The sequence below is a fragment of the Manis javanica genome, chromosome 2 (genome assembly GCF_040802235.1).
Source record: "Manis javanica isolate MJ-LG chromosome 2, MJ_LKY, whole genome shotgun sequence".
Classification (NCBI taxonomy): Eukaryota; Metazoa; Chordata; class Mammalia; order Pholidota; family Manidae; genus Manis; species Manis javanica.
This window is the reverse complement of record NC_133157.1, coordinates 108,076,443-108,100,950: the sequence shown is the minus strand read 5'-3', so window position 1 is coordinate 108,100,950 and position 24,508 is coordinate 108,076,443. Positions and strand designations below refer to the sequence as shown.

The 24,508-nt window shown below is 43.2% G+C and overlaps 1 protein-coding gene across 2 annotated transcripts in view; it reads right to left on the bottom strand.

The window, feature by feature from the left end:
• Window positions 1-508: 508 nt before the first annotated feature.
• Window positions 509-24,508, bottom strand: part of PIP4K2A (phosphatidylinositol-5-phosphate 4-kinase type 2 alpha) — a 171,398-nt gene continuing 147,398 nt past the window's right edge. For both annotated transcript variants that reach the window (XM_073229102.1, XM_017659292.3), the window contains 4 exons: window positions 15,990-16,103; window positions 6,725-6,968; window positions 5,298-5,401; window positions 509-2,791 (listed from right to left, as the gene is read on the bottom strand). In XM_073229102.1, the coding sequence (XP_073085203.1) occupies window positions 2,711-2,791; window positions 5,298-5,401; window positions 6,725-6,968; window positions 15,990-16,103 (543 nt within the window). In that variant the 3' untranslated portion in view covers window positions 509-2,710. The remainder of the gene's footprint in view (window positions 2,792-5,297; window positions 5,402-6,724; window positions 6,969-15,989; window positions 16,104-24,508) is intronic.

The following is a 24,508-nucleotide window of genomic DNA, read 5'->3' as shown; positions in this document are numbered from 1 at the left end:
CAGACTGAAGTGCACACAGTAAATGGGAAAAGTGCAGTACGATAAAATCATTCCCTTGTATATTGATTGCATTAGAATATGCATTTTTTCGAAATAAGTGATATGGCTGAACTGACTGTGTCTGTCAACCTGGCATCTACAGCAAGGGATTGCTATAAAAAAAGTCTACCCATCAACTCTACCCATCAACAGTATCCCAATAAAGTTCCAAAAAACGCTTACACAGAACTGTGGTTGGTGAAAATTAAAAACAAAATGATACACTTTATAGGGTGTTGCTTGAAGAGATTCATTTCCTCTGCCTGTCCATCTTGCAGTAAGCCAATTTTATTGTGGAAGTTTGTATTATTTACTAATAAAATAATTCACAGGTTGAAGGTAAATATGTAAAGATTCAATTTCACTTTTGCCTCAAGTATCAGCTAAAGGTACTCTTAGTACCGGTATTTAAAATTCGTTTGCACAGAGAGAAACACATTCCAGAGAAGAGAGGAAACACCGATTCACCTTGCGAATAATCAAAGTGCTTTATTTTGTAAAGCCTGGCTCATGGCTGGGGTGTGCTGCCAGCACTAGGACAACGAGGCAAACTTCCTCACTCTGTCCAAATAGTTTTTCGACAGAAAAGAACAACAGAGACTGTTTAAAGACAAAAATAAAGACAAAAATAAAGACGTTTTGTAAACGTCTAAAAGCATACAGATTGGCCACGAAGGGAATAGTTACTCAAATATATGTACCTTCTCTTCAGTACAGGTCTCACTTTTGTAGTTGTGGGTCAAAGCAACCCAAGTATAACCTCAGAACACTGAAAATGGAACTCAATGCCAGAATGAAGAGGGTGGAGGAAACTCAGTTATAGTCTCGATTGATTTAAATGCATCAAATGCAGACTTGGACAACCACGTCACAGTGGTGGTAGATTACCTGCTTGGGATTACAATCTATGTGAAGTCAGTGGATGGTAGCAGAAAGGCGTTGCTGCTGGCTTCCAAAGATCCTGATTTGCTATCACCCGTGTTTCTGAAGTAAGCCCAAGTAACATTGGGCACAGTGTCAGTCTTAGTAAGCCCTGAAGTTACCAGAAGAAGCAGTATTCAGGGGGTATTTGTTGCATGATGAGTAATTATTGAAGGGTTGATTTTTTTCTTTCCTGAAATTGTCTACAAAAGTCATCCCATTTTTGACAAAGAATTTCAAAGGCACAGCTTTAGCACAGTGTGTAAATTGTTAACATACTCTAAGCAAGTCTAATATTTTAGCATGACGCCTCTCAGAAAATGCTGGGAAGTTGGTAAATACATGATCAATGTTGGAAATTTACAACGTGATTAAACACAATCAGCACAGTTTAGGGCAATGACCTTACATAAGCCAAATTTCAGTTAAGTATTTAAAAAACTGACCATTAGGTTGATAAATGTGCATCTGGAGGAAAAAAAACAATCCTTTTCCTTTTATTGTATAAGACTGCCTACAATGTACTTTGAATAAAACATTCACCCAAAAAACATGACTGCAGGATACACTTCAAAATAGGACAGACATTATTTCACCTACATTGTAAAATGACTTTACATGTAAACTTCAGACATCACATGCTGTACATTAAATTTTTAGATTCAAAAATGTCCCTGTTTTCCTAATAATGTAAACAGTGAAATAGAGGGTTTCAGTTAAAGGGATAATTCATAACAAAATACCACTGTTTAAACAGCAGTCAAACAGAAACACCTTCTAATTCAGATCTGCCCTCTGTAACGGGAGAATTGAGTTCTAATGCCGGCTCACCTGCCCACGGCAGGAGGTGCAGCTACCATTGCCCCAAACTATGCACTTTTCAGGTAAGCTTTATTTTTGTTTTGTAGCATTAAGTCCTACATTGCAACATAAGAGTGTAACAGTGAAGAAACTTCAGGCAAGAAAAGAGAAGTAAGTGGCTTTCCTGGACATATTTACTGAGGTGAAGTTAAGAGTCACCAGGGGCATCAGCTTTTTGCTGGAGGGGGGCCCTTTGTCCCTGGACACCGGCGTATTGACACCGTGTGGGGGCAGGATCCTGGACCAGGACCCCAGGGAAATGCCAGCACTCCTCCGACCAGGGCCAGGGCTCGCGATACAACTATTCAGGAGTGTCAGCGTGCATGGCAGATGTGTAACGTTCGCAGTTTTCTTTTAATCACCATCATTATTATTATCATCATTATTATTATCTTCATTATTATTATGAATACTGTCACATCTTTCAACTCCAAAAAATAAACTGATCCACAGTTTATTGTGTGATGCCAACAGGGTTGGTCTGACATGCATTTCCTTCTCCCCTCCCCCCTGCATGGGCTCATTCATTCATTCATTCATTCATTCATCCAACTGCCCATAGCAAGAATGAGGGCTGATGCCCAAACACACTCTGACCAAAGCCGGTCGGTTTTCACTGATTAATTAATTAATTAATAATTTGTTAAGATGCACACACATGCACCCTCTTTCTCTCACACACAAACACACACATATACATGTCAGAAATAGCTAGAATGATGCTGGGAAATATCAGGTAGCTGTTAAAGCAAGTAGCTCCAAATCAGTCGTCTTGGCCTGAAGGTGTAAATGGGGAGGTGTGCTCCACTGAGTTTTGTTTTTGTTTTTCCTACATGGAAGCCACCTCTGTCCTTCCCATGCTCATGTCCGTCCAAGGCCGCGTGGGAGGTTACGTCAAGATGTGGCCAATAAAGTCCAAAAAGCGCTTTGAATACTGTTCTGGGTTCACTGTTGAGATCTCCGCACCGGCCTGGGCAGATTTAAAGGAGAGGAACAATGATTTAATTGTTACCTAATGATTTTCAAATCTGTGCAGCCTCTGCTCCTTAAACATAACTAAACATATCTTGGATATCGCATCTGAATAACTGGGAACCTGTGAAAATGAAGCAGGGTATAGGAAAACAGATGCTGTTACCACACACAGTGATGGCTACACCTTAAAAACAAGAAAAATCAAACTAGGCATGTTTGCCCCAAATCTGTGTGGTCTACATTTGGAAGCCATGGGGACAATGCTGCTGTGTTTCAGGGGAGCAGACTGGAGGAGCCACCTAGAGATTGATTCAAATAGCAGCACTGACTAAAGGGACCTCCCACGACAATGACGTTAGGATGGTGCTCGTTCCAGGACTGACGTAAGCAGCTGATGCTCCAAGATGAGGGGGGCAGCAGCAGCAAGGTCCCCATCAGCTGGCCCAGCCTCTCTCCTGGCACTGCAAGCAGGTGGGACATCACGCAGCTGACTGCATCCCACCAGAGAGGCAGGGCTGGCTTTCCTCAGCACTGTGCACAGGGGTGCCTTTATTCCCCTCACAGAGACCTGCTTGGAGCAAGGAAGCCAGGCCCCTCACAGTGGCTCAACGGGGGAGTTCCTAGTATGAGAGGCACAGTGCAGGCAAGCAGGCATGGGGTAGTTCCTGGCCAGCCTCCCGAGCTGCAGAGGGAAAACCAGAACTGTACCAAGTCACTGGTGCTATTTTTAGACACCCTTGCTCACTGGGGAACCATACATGCCCTGTCTGGCTGAGCCGCTGGGATCTCCAGAGGAACCCAGCCCCTGATATCAGAGGTGGTTCCCGGCAGTGGCTCGACACAACTTTGCTTTGCTAAGGGTTATGGCTTGTTCCTGCAAACTGCACAGGACTTTTGGGCTTATGGTGTATTACAGAGCTGAGCCGGTGAGTTACAGGGACAGCAAGGCAGAGCAGAGCTGCTGAGGCAATCCCCCATTTCACCTGGTATATGATGATGTCACAGCAGGTTACGGAGGACGGGAGAGGCCAGAGCTTCTCCCAGTATTCAGCCTGTTCACCTCATGTGTCCCCCAGAAGTCCCCACCAGCGAGCCCTCACTGGGGATACAGATGCTCCTGTTTTCTCAAGGCCACCCAACTGAGGTGAGACAGGGATTCCCTCCTGCTCTGTCTTTGCAACACACCCATGGCTCTCACCCAGGGGTGAGCATCAGAGCTGCCCAGGGGCCCTTTGGAGACCCCTTCCCCAACCCTCCGAACAGAATGAGAATCAGGGAAGGGTATGTGTATCCCATAAGCCCTTTACAAAAGGTCCTCAGAAGGTGGTGGTCCCAGCCGCTGGGTGAGGGCTGTTGGGTGCCCTTATACTCATTTGGGATTCCTAATGCCAGCAGTGGGCTGAGTGAGGTCTTGTTTGGTGCTCTGCACACAGCAGGAATCCCACAAACAGTTGCTGATGATGTAACTGAAATATTTCTATGGCAAATGGAGTATGGTTTAGGCTGGTTCCATTGCTAGGACAACAGCCTGTTTGATTTTTAAATAGAGAAAAAGAACCTTTATTAATAGAGGTTGATGTTCTGGTGTCTTGGTTTGCTCTACACACTCTGCAGGGAAGGCATCTCTCCTTCCAGTATGAACAAGCCACAGGCTCTTCTCTGTGGGATGGGTTCTGTAGCTTTTTTAGCACACCCAGAAAGCCAGAATGGATCCCTATGACACAAGCACAAGGGACACTCCCAACTTGTAAAGTTCACCCAAGCAGGTGGAGTCACTGGGAGGGCAGGGGATGGTTTGGCACAAAGCAGGGGGGCGGGCTAGGTCCTGGGGAGCAATCCCATCTCCACCACTTCCCAGTGATGTGACCTGGCAAGTCACCGTGTAAGCCCTTTTCCTCAGTTTCTTCAACTGATAAACAGGGCTATGCTAGTATCCCTCACAGGTGTGTCACAAGGATCCAACATGTTGACCTTATGTCTAGAATAGTGATAATTCAGAGTAAGCACAATAAAGGTGAGGAATTTATATCATTACACTTTGATTTTGCACTCAACAGAGCTCTGGAATAGAAAATACAAGTCACTGTGCAAAATGAAATATAACTATATTGGGAGAGTCTGAAGCAGAGAATCGTGCTTCAGTTCGGAACATTTCGTATTAAAACTGTCTCCACTACTTTTATTTCGAAACATTTTTCAAACAAAAAAGAATTTGTATACTATTCTACTGATGCGTACATCTATTAATATCCCTGGTGTGTGAAGAGAAGGGCTGAGGCTGAGCGTAAGTGATCTGCCAGAGCCCTGAGATTCTCAGTCAGAGCAGGCGCAAGAGGCCGGCATCTGCGGGTTCTGCGTCTTGAATCAGAACGGGCACTCTGCAGGTGACAAGGACTGGAGTGTGCGAAGAGCTCAGTGGGAAGGAGTTGACCTGAGCTGGGCCTGGCCCTGTGAACAGCATCAACCCAGGAGGAGAGACAGAAACAAAGGGAAATACTCACACCATGTTTAACGGTTTTTGCGGCATGGGCAGCTTTCTTTTTTGCATCGTAATGAGTCAGGATGTCAATGATCGCCATGAAGTACACCTCCTTCCTAGGAGAGTCTGCAAAGGCATGAGAGCAGTGACTGTAGCACCAATGACAGTACCGGGAACAGCACAGGCCCGATGGAGGAAGACGCACTAGGAGGTGAGGGATTCATCAGGACGTGGATTCCACGAGAATGAAAAGGCACTGAAGTTACCCCTGAACTCCTGCACATCTCTGTCAAATAGCTGAACTCTCTGTCCCCGATTCTCTCAATTTACAAAGTAAAAAAAGAAAAAAAAAAGAATACAACCCCAGGATACTACCAGTGGATATCCAAGGACGAGATTGAGTGTTTTTATTTTTTGTTAATCTGCATTTTCTTTCATGACTCTAAACTGCTTTGGTGTAAAGAAAAATGCCATTTTTAAAATACTCTATAAAACAAGTAGAAGCAATTATGCTCTTTAATTCTTTTCTACCATTACATACAACTGCTCATAATTCTTATTGGATCTAGTGTCAGAACTGGATGAAGGTATGTATCATCTGCAATATCTATCTTCTACATATTTGTACAAATATGATGCTGTTTCAGTTATGAACAATGAGAAAGTACATTTGATGATCTAATTTTCTGTGTTAAACAATTCTGGTGAACGAAATAAAAAACACAATTCAAACTCTCTTGGCTAATATCCACAGGTTGTTTTTAAGAAGAATAATGATGAACTATAATTTTATTACTCAAAAAATAAGAGGCCTGCTTTTATTATATCTGTTTTTTTTTTAATGTATAAGTAGCTAAATTAGAATGTACTATTCCTTCAAATATTCTATCACCCAGATTTTGAGGATTCAGATTGATATCACTCCAGAGAATAGGGTCACAGACCCCTTAACAGGGGGAGCAGCAAATCAGAAAACTCACCCCATACCTTGGGCCAGCTTCAGCGCTCGTGAGAAGGTGGGCGCTGGGGGCGATGAGATGCCTGCCTGATAGAATATTCACATGAGGTCCAGAGTGGACCACAGATGTACCTAGCTCAAGATAGATTTGTGACGCTTTAGATCCACATAAAAGAGTGATAGCTGAGAAAAAATTTTTTATGAAACATTAGTTATATATGTTATCTGTATTTATATGTGTATGCATATGTGTGCTGTATGTAAAAAATAAAATAGCATGTGGTTTCATGCTTTTCCCTCAACATTATAAACTCTTGTCCCCACATCAGTTTATTGGAACTCTGGAGAATGAGTCTTGTGGGGCAGTCTACTTTTCACTGGGATTTTGGGGTTAACAGTGCAAAAAACCAAACCACTCTGAAAGAAAAAGAAAAAAATTAAACCATCTCAGAAAAAAAAAATAGGTAAGAAGAGATAGTAACTCAGCTTACTTTCATGGCATTTAATTCCATAGACATCAATGTTTGGGTCGAACTCCCCGGGAGCCAGGGGAGGCGAGCTGTTCAGCGTGTCTCCGGGACTGTCTGGGGGTGTCCCCACAGGGTGTGTGCCATCACTCTCGCCTTCCTCTTCCCCATCATTTGCCTCCCACTCCACCTCTTCCTGTTCGGCTCTCTCCACGTCGTGGATCCCCACCAGCAGGCTGTAGTCCATGAGCTTCAGCTGGGCAAGGAACTGGAGCATGGAGGCAACAGGGTCAGTTAATGCCTTAAACAAGACCCCAGATTCAAAGAAAACAAGCTTGAAAAATGCACACAGGGAGGCTCAACTGACAGTGCAGCGGTGGCAGAAGTGGGAAGAGGCTCTCCCTAAAAGGTGGCCACTAGCCTCCTTTATGATGTACCCACAGTCCCAGGAAGTTTTTCTGGCCACACTGCATTATTTTCAGTGGCTCAGGGTCAGCATTATTTTCCCTCAAATGTGGAGCTGCATGATGAGAGGCAGGAATTTATCACCCCGAGGCGGGACTTCACCAAAGAGCAAAGAGAACGCCTGGCAAGGAGGTACTGAAGGAGGGGAGAGAAGGTTTCTCCCAACAATTAAGTCTGGCTGATGGGAAACACAGGGACCTCCCAAGTAGCTTCTGGCACAGCCTTTCAGAATGGTTGATGGAAGCACTTTGAAATTCAGCACACTGGGCTGAGGAGATCATTATGCTGTCTATTACAAAGAAGCAAAGGCCCAAACGGCCCAACCACTCGGCAAGTGCCTGCGCCAACACTCTAGGGAGTAACGCAGTCCCTCTGTCCCACGCAGAGGCCTCCTGAAGGAAATGCGGAGGCCCCGGATGCGGAAGTGGCTCAATCCCCACAAGGCAGGGCAGCCCGGGCTCCCTGCTCTCCCCGTCTCTCCTGTTCCTGCCACAGCGGTCGTGTGAAGTAGGACCTGCCTAGGGCTTTGCCTACTCCTGCCTGCCAAGTTCTTGGACTTTTCACGCCGCTATTTTTCTTTTCTTCTTTTTCGGGAGGTACACCCAAGACACATGATCTTCAACACAATGTTCTAATTGTCTGTCAGAACATGGACGGCATTACTGAAGGTAAACGAGGCAGCCCATCTGCTGGCTGGGACTAAACGGCTCCCTGAGTCCCCGCTGCTGGCTCTGCACAGACTCCGAACCTGCTCTGCCCTGAGCCGCGGTCTGAGACGACACGGGACCCTGACTCTTGCAGCTGGCAGGCCTCAGGGCCACTCGTACGGGATTTAGGAAATGCCCTTACACAAAGGGCAGTCTTGAAGTTCTGGCTGAAAATGGAATGAAATCACTCCGTGGGGCCACTGAGCCATTTCTCCTCCTGAGCCCATCGAGAAGTGGCCTGGTCTCCGAGCTGGAGAGAAGCCATACTCCCTTCTGGACAAGGAGGGGAGGACCTCATTCCGGCTGTTCCCAAGGGCCTTCAGCCCCTCACCAACCAGGCCCCCTCCTGCCTGCTTCCCCCTTCCTTCAGGCCCATTTCCAGGTGGGCCCACCATGAGTCCCCAGAGGCCAGGCTTAATCTTCCCCATTTGTTGTGTGCTCAGAAAAAAGAAATCACACAAATCTTTATGCTTAGATACTTATGCAAGGTAGGAGAAAGCTAATACTTAAAAACTGAGAGATGCAAACCCTTTAACAAAAAAGAGTACTGCATTGTCAACAGATACACTAAAAAGTACTTACTATTACCAATCATCTGGGAAATGCAAATCAAAACCACAATGAGGTCCCACCTCTGACCCCTAGAATGGCTAGTATCACAAAAACAGGAGATAACAACGGTGGGAGAGGATGTGGAGAAAAGGGAACTCTCCTCACACGGTTGGTGGGAATGTAAACTGGTGCAGCCACTATGGAAAACTGGAATTTCCTCAAGAAATCAAAAATAGAACTTCCATATGATCCAGCCATTTCACTTCTGGGAATTTAGCTAAGGGAAACAAAATCTTTATCTTGAAGAGTTATCTGCACCTCCCATATTCACGGAAGAATTAATCACAAGAGCCAAGGTGTGAACTCACTGAAACAGAAAGTAGAGAAGAGGTTGCCGGGGACTGGGGGCGGGGGTGAAGGAAACAGGGAGAAGCTGGCCAAAGGATACAAACTTCCAGTTATAAGGTGAATAAGGTCTCAGGATCTTGTAACATGGTGACTATCCTGACAACACCGTGTTGTCTAAAGAGAATTTACTAAATGTAGAACTTAAACATTCTCACACACAGAAAGGGCAAGTATGTGAGAGGACGGCTGTGTTAACTCACTCGAGGGGGCCTCCTTTTACGATGGATATGCATATCAGATCATCATGATGTACATTTTAAAATCTTATAATTTTGTCAATTGTGCCTCAATAAAACTGGGGTAAAAAATAAAGGTGTTTTCTAGTTTTTTAAGAAACCAAACAGAGTGCTGATTCTTGTGCCTTGACAGTTCTCTGAGCCCCAGGGAGGGGTGGCGGCTGCCCCCAGCACCTTTCTCAGACTCCCCCTTTAAAGGGAACCACAGAACCAGCTTTCCACTTTCAGACTTTCTCTCTGGTGGCCAAAGACCGCTCATCCTGGCAGCTGTGGGCTCAGGGTGCCTCTGGCCAGCAATGTATTTGTGGGGTGTCTTCAGAGAGTAACACCCTAAAACCTCACACCTTGTACCGACGCAGAGCCAGTCACTGGCCTGGTCACCAGATCTCAGATACCTGCTCTGCTCCACACAGGCCCAGGGTGCAGAAGACAGCTGAGCACGCCGGGAGACAGAGACAGCAGGCCTGGCACGAGGCAGGCATTCAGATTCCCAAGCGAGACAGCAGAAAGGCTCAGAAAAACGGAAAGAACTTGCTCCAGGATTCAAGGCTAAAATGTCATGAATTCAGGATCCCATGTTCTTTATAGTGTATTATGCTGCCCCTGGAAGCTGCCTTAAGGCATCTTTCCCCAAATCTTGTTCTTTGCACACTAGTAAGGAAATGACTTAAACAAAATGGTTTCTGAGGAGGACTTCCCCAAGTTACTAAGTACTGCGACTCTCACAGAGAGGTATCGCCGGCAATATGCTGGGCACCCATCTGATCCCAAAGACCCATCATGTCCTCCTACCCCCAGGGGGTCTGAGCAGGATGGCCACTAGTGGCCCCACTGTGTCTCACCTGTGGTTCAAGGCGGCCTGGGGCCACCTCAGCCTCACTCCCAGAGAACAGGCTCAGTGCGTACCTCCTTCTTGCCCCCTCCCACACCCAGTACAAGGCCTGCCCCCATCCTTTATCTATGGTCTCTCTCTGGCTGCTTCCTCCACACCCAGTGCCCATCCTGGTTGCCCTCCAGAGGTCTGGGCACAGCTGGGGACACTGGACTGGCAGGTGCAACATCTGCCAGAGTCCATGTACATGTGGTGGGTGAAGGGTGGGTGGGTGTGCTCAGCCAGGCTGGGTCCCGCTCAGCTTGTACGGTGGCAGGGCCACGGCCCCATTCTCCCCATCTCTGCTCCCTCTGGGCCCTTGGAAGTCCCTGAGTACAGGCAAAGGTTGAACACCACCAAAACTTCCCACTCTGTTCCTCAGGGAAGGGAAGGTCTTCTCAAAACACAAATCTGACCTTGTCACTTCCCTGCTTAAGACCTTCTCAGTGGTGTCCCATTTCTTGCAGGGCCAAAACATATTGCTAACATGACCCAGGGGACCTGGACAGCTTGGCCTGCCACCTCTCAGGCACCTGGACAATGTTCCTGCATGCCTCTCACCTGCACCCAGTTACCCCCCACTTGGCCACCAGAGCTCAGCTGCAGGGCCCTTGCTCACAGAAGCCTTTTCTGACTCCTGCCCAGGCCACATTCCTAGAGCATGGGCATGTATGGCACTCATGCTTTTCCCTAATGACACCTGACTTAGTTGCACATTCATCTTGTCAGACTGTCTGGGTCCCTTCTGTGTTCCCCACACACAGCAGCCCCTGAGGACAGGCTCCAGCTGTTTCTGCCCCCCTCCCAGGAAGTATGGAGGTGCCAGGTATCCACTGAACAAGTGAGTGGGGTGCCTGTTTCTTCCTCAGTCCCCCTTAACTGACCTAACTTCCCCTAACCCCCTCCTCCAAGAAATAACCACCCAAACCAAATAAAAACAAAGAACAGAGCAACAATAAAAACCTTTGAGACTGCAAGAGACACACCTTTCAGAAGCAAGAAGCGTTTACAATAATCAATGGCTCTGCCGAACACAATCTCTTCAATGTGTAGGTGTACTGTTTGACCTTCAGATGGCTGACTTTCAAGTACACTTTCAAGTGTACTTTATGTACAGAGGTAAGGGGCTGCTTGTAATTAATGTGCAAGGTCAGAGGGCAAAGGGTGCCAAGTGAGCACTGCTGCTCAGCAGACGGAGCCTCCCTTCTACCTGTGCTGCTCACAGTGCCCAGCCCGCAGCACCTCTTGTAGGCCTGGGCCTCTGCTCTGTGGTCAGATCACTGCTCAAGCTTCTGTTCCACTCAGAAAACATTTGTTACCAGTAAACAAACATCAAGTTAGCTCCTGTCACTGCCCACTAAACCATCTGTGAAATGAAAACTCCATCTCTAGGTCCAAAGCTATCCTGGCATAACCTAGTAAGATCAAGGAAACCAACTGCAGTCCCCAGTGGGTATCATATAGACACTGGGTCTATGAGACTAAGGCAGGAACAGAAAAAAACAAGGACAGCACAGTGGTTCAGAGTATAGGCTTTGCTGAGAAGGGTGACCCTTTTTCTTCCTTAAAGTATCAAATAATCTTATTTAACTGAAGTATCATTGATATACAATTATCTTACATTGGTTTCAAGTACACAACACAGTGGTTCAACAGTTAACTGTATTATTAAATCCTCACCCCCTCTAGTGTGGTTACTACCGTAGAAAGATGCTACAGAACCACTGACTATATTCTCCATGCTGTACTACCATCCCTGTGACCAACTTATACTGTGATTGAGAATTTTTGTGCCCCTTTATACCACTCACCCTCCCCACCCTAACCCCAACCCCTCCCTGATGGTAACCACCAATCACTTCTCAGTGTCTATGAGTCTACTGCTATTTCGTTCATTTTGTTTTATTTTTATATTCCACAAATAAGTGAAATCATATGGTATTTGTCTTTGACTGGCTTATTTCACTTAGCATAATATCCTTTAGGTCCATCCATGTCATTACAAGTGGCGGGATTTCTTTTTTTTTTAATGGTTGAATAATATTCCATTGTGTGTATGTAACACATCTTTATCTATTCTATTGGTGGACACTTAGGTTGCTCCCATATCTTGGTTATTGTAAATATTACAGCAGTAGACATAGGGGTGCATATATCTTTTTGAATTGGGATTTTTTTTTCTTCGGGTAAATTACTAGAAGTGGAATTACTAGGTCATATGGTAGTTCTATTTTTAGTTTTTTGAGGCCCCTCCATACTGCTTTCCACAGAGGCTGTACCAATTTACATTCCTACCAACAGTGTAGGAGAGTTCCTATTTCTCCACATCCTTGCCAACACTTGTTATTTCTTGTCTTTTGGATAGTGGTCATTCTGACTGTTGTGAGGTGGTATCTCATTGTTGTTTTGGTTTTTCCTGATGATTAATATCAGATAATATTAAACATAAAAAGAGTATAGATTTTGGAGTCAGATGGGAGATCGAGTCTTACTTTTCTTGCTTACTAGCCCTGTGACAAGTAAGTCCACCTCTCCGAGCCTTGACAAGGAGTTCACCTCTCTGAGCCTCAGTTGTTCCAACTACAAAATGGAACAATACCACTCAACTCACAGGGGTGTGGGAAAGGATCGCGAAGACAACGTAGCTGAGGCAAGGAAAACAGCATCTTGCATGTAACCCTGGAAGTTGTTCTTCAGACCGTCCATGCTGTTATCATGATGGCAGAACTTTTTTCATCAAATATGCAACTGAAACACAGGAGCTGGGTTTAGGTCAGGTGGGCCGAGGGAGAACCCTGCGGAGAAGCTGTTGATTCACTAGCTCTTATCTCCACAAATCCTGTTATAAATCTCTTCTTAAGTAGAGTGAAATGACATGTGGCAGTAAGTTGGAGATTCCTGTTAGAATTCCTGTGGGTGCCTCAGAACTCCTGTGGGCTGGACACTCATGGGGCGGAGGCAAGAAAAGGGTCCCAGGAAATGCTGGGGAGTCTGCGCATATCTGCTCTGTTTTCTGCCCATCCTGTTAAACTTCCAACTTGAATTATTGAATTCTTTTTAAAGTACTAAGATTTCAAAGCATAAGGATTTAAAAATCTTTATAGTTTTTAGGTACCCTGCTTTTCCTTCTTTCCAGCTTCCTACTAATTACCTGCCAGACTTCTGATCAGACTGTTTTTCCCTCAGGATGCCCCACTGAATCTTATTCTTTCATCATTAACTCCTCATTATGCCAAATCTTTGAGCTAGTATCTTCCTTAATATCTTTATTGGACCTGTCACCAACCCTTACAGAAAGTTCTATAAAACTCTGTGGTGAAAGAGCCTTTAGTAAACCCCCTTCACAACAGATTTGAATTCGCTTTGTAAACTTTCTTAACACATTTTTTCTACTGAATCACCTCCTCCCAACATGTCTGTGACATAGAATTAAAATTCCAACCAGCCCTATTTAACAGTTTATCACTCGTTGGAAGTTGTAATAACCCGCCTTTGGAGCATTTATCAGAAAATAAAGTTTCAACTGTGCTCTCACAGACATTTTTCATTTGCTCTTTGTTTCAGGGCAGTTTAGGAGTATGGCCACTGACAGCCTCAAATCCCAGTCTGAATTTAATAGCTGGTCTTGAGCAAATGACATAGTGTCTGTGGACTCAGTTTTCTCATCCATAAACTGGGATAATAAGAGCACTCATCTTCAAGTAGTTGTAAGAATGGAAAGATGTGACAGCATGGCCTCTCTGTGCTCTGGAAATGCTGGATGCCAACCATCCTCACACCTCCTGCCACCTTCTTTCTTCCCACCCATTTTCAAGGTTGTGGGGCCATAAATGTGAGAATTGGGATGCTCTGTGATAGGGTGGCCCCCAGACACCAGAGAGTGAGCAGGCTCCCATTACGTGTCCTTCAGATCCCAGTGTGAGCCCGTGACAGGGAGCTCAGCGCCTGGCCTCCAGTCAGGATCAGAGTTGTTAAGAAGGTCAGAGGGCAAAAGTGTGTTTCACTCTCCACAGAGGGCCTTCTTTTGGAGAAAAAGGTGCACACATATTTAGTTATGTGCAAAGTTACCCTAACTAAAGTACTTTTTGTGGCATATAAATGGAACATGATTTCAACTGTAGAAAAAAAAAGCAGCTAGATTCTCAAATGACAATTCTTTTATCTACAAAAATAGATTTACTGAGCTGTAATAAGCTCATCTTTTACTTTAAGCATTAAGTAAAAAACACTTCCTGCCCCCTCCCCCATTAAAAAAACCCTGGACTCAAACAGGCCAACTTAGAAAGCACGGAACTGATGAAGAAACTAGTTCGGATTATAGCCTTATTATCAAGATCAGATATCAAGCTACTTCACCATAATTACCTGCTTAAAAATTTAATGATGTTTCTACATGAATTTCAAAACTAAAGACACTTTTGTCAGTCACTGAGAATTTTTTTTAAGAACACTTTATGCCCTGCCTCCATTTCAACAAAACAGCTACTTGCAAGAGCTGTGCATGGGATTAAACCATCCACTCCTCTAATCAATGACATTATTAGAGACAACAAAAGGGCTATGTGGATCCTTATGTAATTCAACTGTAAATTTGAACTGCTTCAGCTACCTTATCTCTGGAGTCTAAATATGGCAGTGATATACAGCCAACAGAAAAAAGATGAAAACAAATTTTTTTTTCCGGCAGATCACAGATAACCCCAAGGGCTGTTTAACATAATTGCTCAAACAACATTATTCTCAGGATCAAAGATCTGTTGATTAATGAATAAAAATCCAAAGAGAGTTTGTGTACCTATGGTACTTAGTTATGTTACATCAAGTTGACCCCAAAGTATGGGGGAAATGCTTAACTAATACGCGTTTGAATAATAACCAGTGATAACTGAGAAAAAATAAATTCTTGCTAATGAAAGACTGCTTTCATCATGTACCATATTTTCTCCAAACACCTACCTACTTTTTTGTAAAAGCAGACATTTGTTTCCTTCACAAATAACCAATATTTAGGTTAAATTGAAGCATGTACACCACGTGGAATAAAATAATGTAAAACATTCTATTAAAATAATTTATGACCTAAAAATGATTATGAACTAACTTGGTCAGTCTAAGTGTCTTGCAATGAAAGAGATGTTAGAAGATTAAAAAGGGAATTGCAATACTGCTTCTGCCCTCATGGGGATATAGTCTAATGCATGACATTCATCCTGAGGCTCAAGCCATTTTAGTTGTTGTTCACGACATTCCCACAAAGCCTCTCTCTAAGTGGCAGATGTGTACTGGTGTATGGGGAACTTTCTTTCAAAGTTAAAAAAAATGTACACATGCATACATTTGAATGAAAGTAACGCTCTGAAAAACTTAGTGTCTGTCTAAATTGGAATTCTCTTTGCACTATTTTCTAACCTAAGGAATTTCAAGAAATACCTTTTTTCCCGAATTTATTTCTGACAGGATTATACGAGAGTCCAATAGGAGAGCTGCAATGCCTTTACAATAAATGAAAGGATTGAAAAAGGTCTATTAATTTTAAACAATATTTAAAAAGAAAGCTCTTTCACTATAGACTAAAACCCCCTTTTCCACACAGTATTTTGTTCCTCACAACCATCCCCACGGCCCTGGAGTCCCAACCCGCCTTCGTGCAGTCCCCACGACATGTAAGGCCCGCCCCACAGGTCTAACGACACTAGTTCTAGAGAGGCCGTTAAGAATTCATTTCCCTTCACCCCAACTCTGGCTGCTGTAGGCAGTCATTCAATGGGCTTTAATTACGCACAGTCTATCCACACCTAGGATGCGGGAACCGGAGGGCTGGGGACCCCGCAGAAGACAGCAGGCACTTTCTTTGGTTTGTCATCTGAAGCGGCACACTTCTTTTTAAAACTAAATCACACGAGATTCACCTGTTCTTTCCTGATTCTGATAAAGTACAAGATCTATTTTGCTTTGGGTGTGGATTTAAATAGATGGTTTCAAAGGCTCCTAAAAACCAACTGTGCTGCCACTTGTACAGTGGGGCTGTCCTCTATATTGGTTTTTCTTACCTCAACATCCTTTTTCAGTTTTTCCAGGAACACCTTTTTGTTGTTGTCATCAATATAAATCTTTTGGCCCTCATTAATAAAATCGTTATCTTTCAAGGTTGGCAGTTCTTTGGCCTAAAACAAATGAGAGGAATGAGAAAGAAGCTTGAAAGAAGTCTAAAAAACACATACGCCCCCCAGTCCTGCGGAGGTTAAGCTTCCACTCCTGGAACCTGAGTTCGCCAGTTCCCTGCAGAGGTCTTACCCGGGGCAATGGAATGTGAGGTGCCTTGACTACCGCGAGGGGGCACCAGGGAGCCATGGCCGCTGGAAGCAGTCCCACCAGGAATGGAGGGTCAGACAGACTCCACATGAGGAGGCTTTTCCAACAGACTTGAAGGTTTTCATAGGAAGGAACTGGATTGCTTTCTCAGAATCACTTCCTTACAAGAAGTCTTCTAAGTATAGAATTCGTATTCTTGGACTTCTCTGTCAGAAACCCTCAATTTTCTTACTGGAACAACCCAACTCCACACCCCGCACACTTTTTGGGTAGACTTTGCTGGGTTCAGGTTACAAATAACATGTTATCTTGTCTCAGAAAAGCGCCATCCATAATCATATCTAGTTTCTGAGTCAGGGAGAATATGCAGCCAGAGGTGAGCCACCTGCCTGCCCTTCCAAGCCTTCCTGCTCACCACCACACCAGAAAGGAAACTGTTCTCATTTCAGCAATGTCAAAGGAAAATGTCTTCTTTCAACATAAAACATATTAACACGAGTTCTATCCTTTACAAGTGAACAAGAGTGTGGTGAGCTGGCACCTAAACTGTACTCTGGTGACTACCAAAACAAGGACCGCAAGAAGGAAAAAAGCCTGTGCAACCTGATGATATAGGTATATAATTTTAAATAGTGTGGAGTCCTCTACTCAGCCTCATGCAACCTGTATTCTGGGAGAGTTCAAGGCAATTAAACACCCCCAGGCCACCCCTTCAGCTAACCATAGCTTATTTCTTCCAGTTGAAAGGAATCTGAAATAATTTATTGCCTTTCTTAGTATAGTAGTGAATGCTTGAATGGTTCTCTTTTCACCAAATGTGAGCTAAGTGAAAAAAAAAAATCCAAGGAAAGAACATATTCTCCTTCCTGATCCCCACATTGACTCCTCTCTTATTCAGTGATTGAAACAACTCAGTGGGTGTATCTACTAAACCATCTTTTAAATGCCTAAGCTGCTCACTTTTTCTTATTTTAAGATACACATGCATAAACTATGCACATCTCTCTGTACATACACATACATGCACATGTATTAAAGATTCCAAGTGAGTAGCCTTGCCACTCATTTGAACTTTGAGAAAATGAACAATTTTGCGATTCTGAATTGATATAACTACTGCCAAAATAATTACCCTTACCAAGTAAGTCATAGCATAGCTCAGAAACCCAAAGGTTTAATTCAGTAAGCAGGTACAGGATGACTGTCACGTGTAGGAATGCAAAAGGCAGTAAGTTAATATTTCTATTCTGAAGGAGTTTGTAATTTAGTATCAGAGAAAGACTTGAAAACAACTAGGCAGAAACAGGCAGCAGGAATATGTAAGTGTACAGATGAACAATCTGATTCTTTGGGGGAGACTGATCCACTTTCGAACATTTTTATGTTCAGCCATAGTCTTGAGGAAATAAAGACACAATGCCATTCTTCACAAAAACTAAGGAGGGGGCTGGTAGAATAATCTCCTAAATTTGTCATTAATTGAAATAGTGAAATAAATGTAAAAGAAAATGCTGAATGTGAAGATAGCACATTAATGTGCAATGTTTGCATCGATGGACACTACATTCTTAGTTCTTCTTCTATTAGACTATACACAAGTTTCACAATAAATGAAGTGCAAGGATCTGAAGCTTTACAGACTCATACCGAAGGTGCTAAGAAGCGCTGCCCACACTCCCAACTGAAAGCGCCTTAGAACAAAGGATTGAAGCCAGATGTACCCACAGAAACAAAGATGGTGAGGGATGGTGATTCCCGAGTAGACGTGCTGGGCGTTTCTGTTCAAGTATGTTTTGGGGATGGTGGTGTGTGTGGGTGGGAGTGGCAGGATTAAAGTACATCTCTCAACTCCACAACTCATTTTATGTGTGTTAAGAAAAGGACAGAGGGACTTTTTGCTTTTGTGTGAGTGAGAGAAATCTGATGGCAGGGATGACAGACCACAGACAAGGCCGTAAACGACACATGAAACGTGTAATACGAGTCGCATTAGTGATGATGCCATTTCCGGTCACCCAGCGGAACGACCTCATGTGACAGCAAAGCATAGTCCTACCTTATACATCCCAGGCCTCCTGGGACTACGCTACTAAGCTTGTGAATTTCATAGGCACTAGGGATGTATTTAGACTGGGTCAAGTTTAAAAGGGGGCAACCAGATTGGTTAAAAGACTCAAGGGCTTAGTTAAAGTTTCAAGAGGTGAGGTGGCTCCTCCGCAGGGCGGCTGCTGGGGCCCAATCCTGGAGCACACACCCCTGCCAAGCCTGTGGTACGGCGGGTTGCCGACAGCACCAGGCTTTTGGAGATGTGGATCCTGAGGTTCCCTCCTGGCTCCACCCCTGGCCCAGAGCCCAGTTTCTGGACGCCTCCAGGCTGTTGCCTCGTGCTGACCGGCGTGGCAGCAGCTGTAGCCACTGTGTTGGTGAGCACTTTCTGGGCCTGAATTTATGTGACGCATCACTTCACTTACTCTTTGTAACAACCTTAAGCATTACTCTCATTTGACAGACAAGGAAACTGAGTTGAGAGAGATTTTGCAACCTGCCAGCCTGGTAAGCAAGGCTGGTAAGTGGAACTGGCAAGCCAGGCCTCACGCTGAGATGGGAACTCAGGCTGCCTGCCTCTTAGTCATTCAATCAAGGTAGAGTTTTTCTGAGAATTTGACCATAATCCATGTGACACATTTAAACAGCGATGGGCACCTGTTGTCTGGTCATCATCACTGCGAGCATTCAGTAAATTGTATGGATTTAAAATTGGCACCACAGGTTCAGAGACTGTATACAAAATATTTTCTTAAAACAAAAAAAGGAACTTGAATTGTTCTTTTCTACTAAGACCTAAACAACAAAGATGAAGTCACCTCACAATGATGACAATGATTCACTCTCAAGAAAACCCTGCTGCTCAGTTTTTTACACAATTTCAATATATCTCTCTGATAATGAGCAACATTACAAACACACCATTTCTTAAGAGAGAAAAACTATTATGCTATGAATTAATGAACTTAATAATCTCTGGGCATAACACTGCCCACAAAGGGAAGGTCCGCACAGCAGCATGGAAGTGACTGTGGGCAACGATGCATTACACCCTTCGCTTTGCTCCCCTGGAGTACTGTGCTTGGAGAGGTTTGAGAGCCTCAAACTTGCTGGCTCTGGTTCTTTAATGGAGGTCTTTCATACTCTTTCTAGTTCAATGCAGGACCAGCCAGAAGGTGTGGGAAACCACCAGAGCCAAAGACAGCCGTTCAGAAATGCTTAACCGTGGACTCTCTGAGGCTGGCTTCCAGTCAGCGGTCAGCCACCTTTCTGAAGTGGTAGTAGGTTAAGTCTTTATTTATTCACTCTGAATTAAGTGCTCCTGGCCAGCGTTGCGTAGATTGGGAGCCTCCAAGTGTGATGGGGGAACTGACAGTCCTTGCTGGGAGGCAAAGCCAGAAGGATGAGGCGGCAACCACAGAGCACTGAGCTTAGCCCCGCCCAAGGTTACCGAGGCCTGGGAACTTTCCCTCCCGCATGAGTGATTCTACCGGGGTGCGTTGAACCCCCAAATGGCATTCATCTCTACTAATGTGTGAATGCATAAACACAGCTAAAGGCATAAACAGAGGGACACTATTCCCCCTGCAACCCAGCTATCCTGCTTCTACTCTTTGGATAATATTAGCAGGATAAATATCCCTCACACTTTCCAGCTGGAAGATGCCAGACCGACCCAGGAAGATTCAGGATGGCTCACCTTTCTACTTAGGAAACAGACTGAAACATGAGGTTATGAGCAGAGACGGGATCCTGGCTGTCTGGGTTAAATCTCAGCACTTCCAATTATTAGCTGTGTGCTTTGAGCAAGTTACTTAACCTCTCTGTGACCTGGTTTATCATCTTTAAATGGGGATTAGCAAACAGCATTGGTGTGAGGATTACAGAGTTCATACATGTAAAAAGCTTAGGGCAGTGCCTGCCACATGGAGGGTTACATACAAACATTGCTATTCTTATTTGCTGGTCATGTTCTCAAGTACGGCTTGTGTTACCTAGAGACAAGCTCATCAGGGATCAATCCAGAGCAAGAGCTAAAAAAATATGTTGGCATATTTAACATTTTTATGCTAGCTGTGATGTTCTGAACCAGCTGCTTAATCTGTCCCTGAGTAAGTCTGTATTCTTCGATCATAAGAAGCTCACTATGTAACAATATTGGTCATGGTAAAAATAGTTTATGTGTAACTAAGACACCAATGAACATGGACATGAGCATCAACATACACATGAAACTGCAGCAGAGTCTGAAGGTAACCAAAAATGTGGATAGTATTTTGAATTTATAAATGCTTCTGAATATAGATAATTACTTATTATTCCCTAGGGATCGATAAAAGATTTAAGTTATCTCTAAGGTCAGATATGGCCAGGGATTTGAGATAAAAAAGGGAAAAAAATGCAGAACTAACAGCTACAAAGCTTAGAGATCTCATTTTTCGAAATAAACATGTGGGCAGCTTAACAGACAAAGACCTGGGAGCAAAAGCAGCAGTGAGAGAAAAATTACGGATCCCAGGAGGGCAGAGGAGGCCCAGGGTTCTGCTTCTTACCACCAAAATGGTTGAAAGAAAATAAAAAACACAGGCATCAGAATTTCCCTTCTAATATAAGAATATTTAGCACTTTCCATAGACTCTAAAATTCCAAATTACTAAACATTCTGCAGATTCTGTGAAAACAAAACCAAAAAATAAATCTTTGCCAAAGGGATTTAAGTTTTCTATTTGTTTCAAATGGAAGTTAACCTGTTTGTAATATATACATATATAGTTACTCATTTCACTGGACTTTGTGATTTGATGTATGATTGCTGTCATTTGCATGGAATTAAGTAATAATGGGTATTTTAAAGGTTAGGAAAGCCAGAAATTATATGGAAATCTTATTTTAGTGAAATTTCAAAAATTGAATTATCTTTTAGATGACTCAAAAAACATTGACCATTGACTATTTTAAATCTGTATGCATAGTCAAAAACATAAATTCAGATACACAGACTCCAAACTAAAATGATACTGGATTTTATCACTATTCTACAATTAAATTATACAGTCTGTTATATTTTAATTTTCCACTAATAAAAGGGAAATAGAAAATCCATGAACTTCAAATGCACAGAGCCAAAATTTATATAATACAGAGTCACATTTTTTTATTTTGGCCTGGATGGAAACCTTAAAAGGAAGATGAGATGTACTCCGGTTACACTTGAATTGTACAATGCAAAAAGGATTTTGGCACCAAAAAGGTTCGGTGCAGAGGATAATACATAGCATAGTGCTCTGTAATTATAGGACTTGTATTTCAGAAAGAAATGAATTTTGGTATGATGTGCTCACTTGGCAACCCATTTTTTAAAAAGTCTAATTGTAAGCCTTGATGTCAAAGATGGCTGCTTGGTGTCCCTTTGATGGGCCCCATCATGACACATGGAGCTGAATACACAACATAAGAAATATGTACTAATTGTTATTGCATGTTAGGGACTGCTTATGATCCTCATTTACTTGTAATTCCAAGCTCACCTAAATGAAAATAAATTTGCCAGAAAAGAATAAGCCCCTTTTCACCAGACTTCATAAAAATCAGGAGCCTGTGGGGCTGAAAATATACTCCAGAAATATTTTTGTAAAGGAGAGAATTTTAGGTAAACCATCTATTGGAGCTAGGATACAGATAATTCGATAGAGTAACATCCTATATGTGGTATCAATTTTGGTGTAATAAGAGATGCTAGAGATTTACAATAAAATCAGTTCTGCTTCTCAAAACATCCAAGCCACAAATCTGATACATGAGAAGGGGAATTAATGAATATGGGTGAAGTTCACACAGAAGTAGCAAAGATAACAGGTGTTTTCTCGCAAAAAGGACATTTAACAACATAAGCAGACTGTCTATACAAGTTCAGGATATGAGAAACGATCCAACAGGTCATCAGTAACTTGTACTTTTCCCAATGAGGATGTATACATCTGTGACCTGCATTTGGATGTGGGAGCTTCCTAATTTTTATTTTGAACCTGTTTGTCTAAGTGTAAATGTAGAAAAACAAAACACCTCAACATGTTTGTAAATCAGGGCTGCAATTAAGTACAAAACTGGATAAGCCCTGTCATAATTTTGCAATTCAGAACTGTAAAAGCTGGTAGAACCTAGCTGGTGGTGGTTTATTTTCCCTAAAAATTTGAAGCTAATATTGAAAAAGTGAAATTTATTCATTTTCTTTTTTTTTCTAAATTTTTCACAATGTTAAGCTCCAAGTGACAACGTCTGTGGTAACAGTTTGGTTTTCCTCCATTGGCTGTGAAAGAGAGTGAAGCTGCATGCTTTGTTCTGACTGGAAGATGCTGTTGTATGGATAAGCTAAGAAATGCCGAAGTCTGAACGCTCAAGCAGGTTGCCAAGCCCTTTGGTTTCTGGTTTAATAGTGACCTAGTGAACATCATAATTTGATCATTTTAGTAATTACACATCTGTAGCAGCTTGGCTTAAATTCAGGCCACGTGATAAATCTGGAAGTCTTCTCTCCATCTCAACTCTTTCTGGAGCTGACTAACAGTTGTCAGCTTCAGCAAAAATTCCCTCATTCCCACACTGCTCCTGTGTGCTTGGAGTACCCCGAGCTTAGTTTGCTGCAGTGAAATAACACTTAATCTAAGGCAACTGAGAGTTTACACACCACCATAGCCAGGCTGGCTTGAGGATCTAATGCTGTCACCTGGGAGAGGCTCCCAAGAGTCACTGCATGTTACCTTTTCTCTTTTTCACATGCCACTCCTACCAAATTCCAAATGAATCTTAAAAACTCACTTCCAAGGATAACCCCAATGGTTTACATTATAGGGTATTTAAGGCTTGCTTAGACATCTGCTGATATACTGTGATGATTCAGAACATTTTTTCCATTAATAATAGTAATCCCCTTAACCCAGATCTGGAACAGACAGGATTTTAGTGATTGTCAAGTCCAAGTTAAGTCTGCTGCTGAATTGCACCTCTGCGGGAAGAGAAGATTTCATTTGAAACCAGAGAGTCTCATAAACACTGAAGTTTGAGAACCAATGGTACAATCAAATATTTTAATTTTGCAAATAAGAACAAAGTGAAATGATTTATCTACAAACCCCGAACGTCCATTAATGCCAGGGCAGGAGTTGGGAATCAGATTCCCTAATGCCCTCCCTGCAAGGCCCTTATATAAAACATCTCTGGGCCACGAGGCACATGTTCCTGGTGCTGCCTTTAATTTATGCCTGATGAGAAACTATTTCCTGCACTTGGGGGCTGGGATAGGTGTTTCTAACACTGGCTGGCAAAGGGAAATACTTCACTTCCATTTGGGGAGAAAAATAATCTTACAGAAGAAGGTTAAAGCATTAGCTGAGTATAGGGCCTAAAAACCTTGGCAATCTCCCTTTAACTGATCATCAGCTGACAGTGGAAAATGAAGTGCTTTTTAAACTGACAGCCTAAGAAAGATTCCCAGGACATGCCCCTGTGCTTCTGTGCCTCATGTGCTGAGCCTGCCATCTTGGTTACCTTGCCTTTAGCCACACCCCCAAGAACCTGATAGAGGTAGTAATCAATTGTAATTTGTTATAGTTTAAAGACCACAAAAGAAAAGCTGAAAACTGGTTCAGGAAAGTAATTTTTGATGTGAGGGTATTAATGATTAATTCTCCTGAACCTTCAGTAATAGGTAAAATGTCAGAGTTGGTGACAGTCACTTAATTGCTAGTGCAATTCACAATGCCTAGGAATCGACAAGGTGGCTTTTTGTAGCCCATTATCGAAGTGTCAACAATGATTACTGCCAATAGAGTTACACAAATGCCAATTGTGGGGCAGCTGTTTTCTTTCAAATAGGTTCCAGGGAGAAGGTTATATGTTAAAAGGAATTTTCTTATTGTGACCCTATGACTCCATTACACAGGCTTTACTTTACCTAATAAAATCAGACATGAATTTTGAGAAGGACTGTGCAGAACGATGAACAAAATGCATATTTGTGTAAATCCCCAGGACTCTCTCTCTCAAGAACATGGGCTTTTTAGAGTCAGGTCAAATCCCCCAGAAATCAAGTGAGTCCAGTTATGTTTTCTTTTACTTCCTTGGCTTCCCTGCTGAGTAGCTTGCTTGCTGGCAGCATGCTAAGACTGTCATTTGTAAAAAGCAGGCTGCTCAGCTATAATTACTAATTTGATGT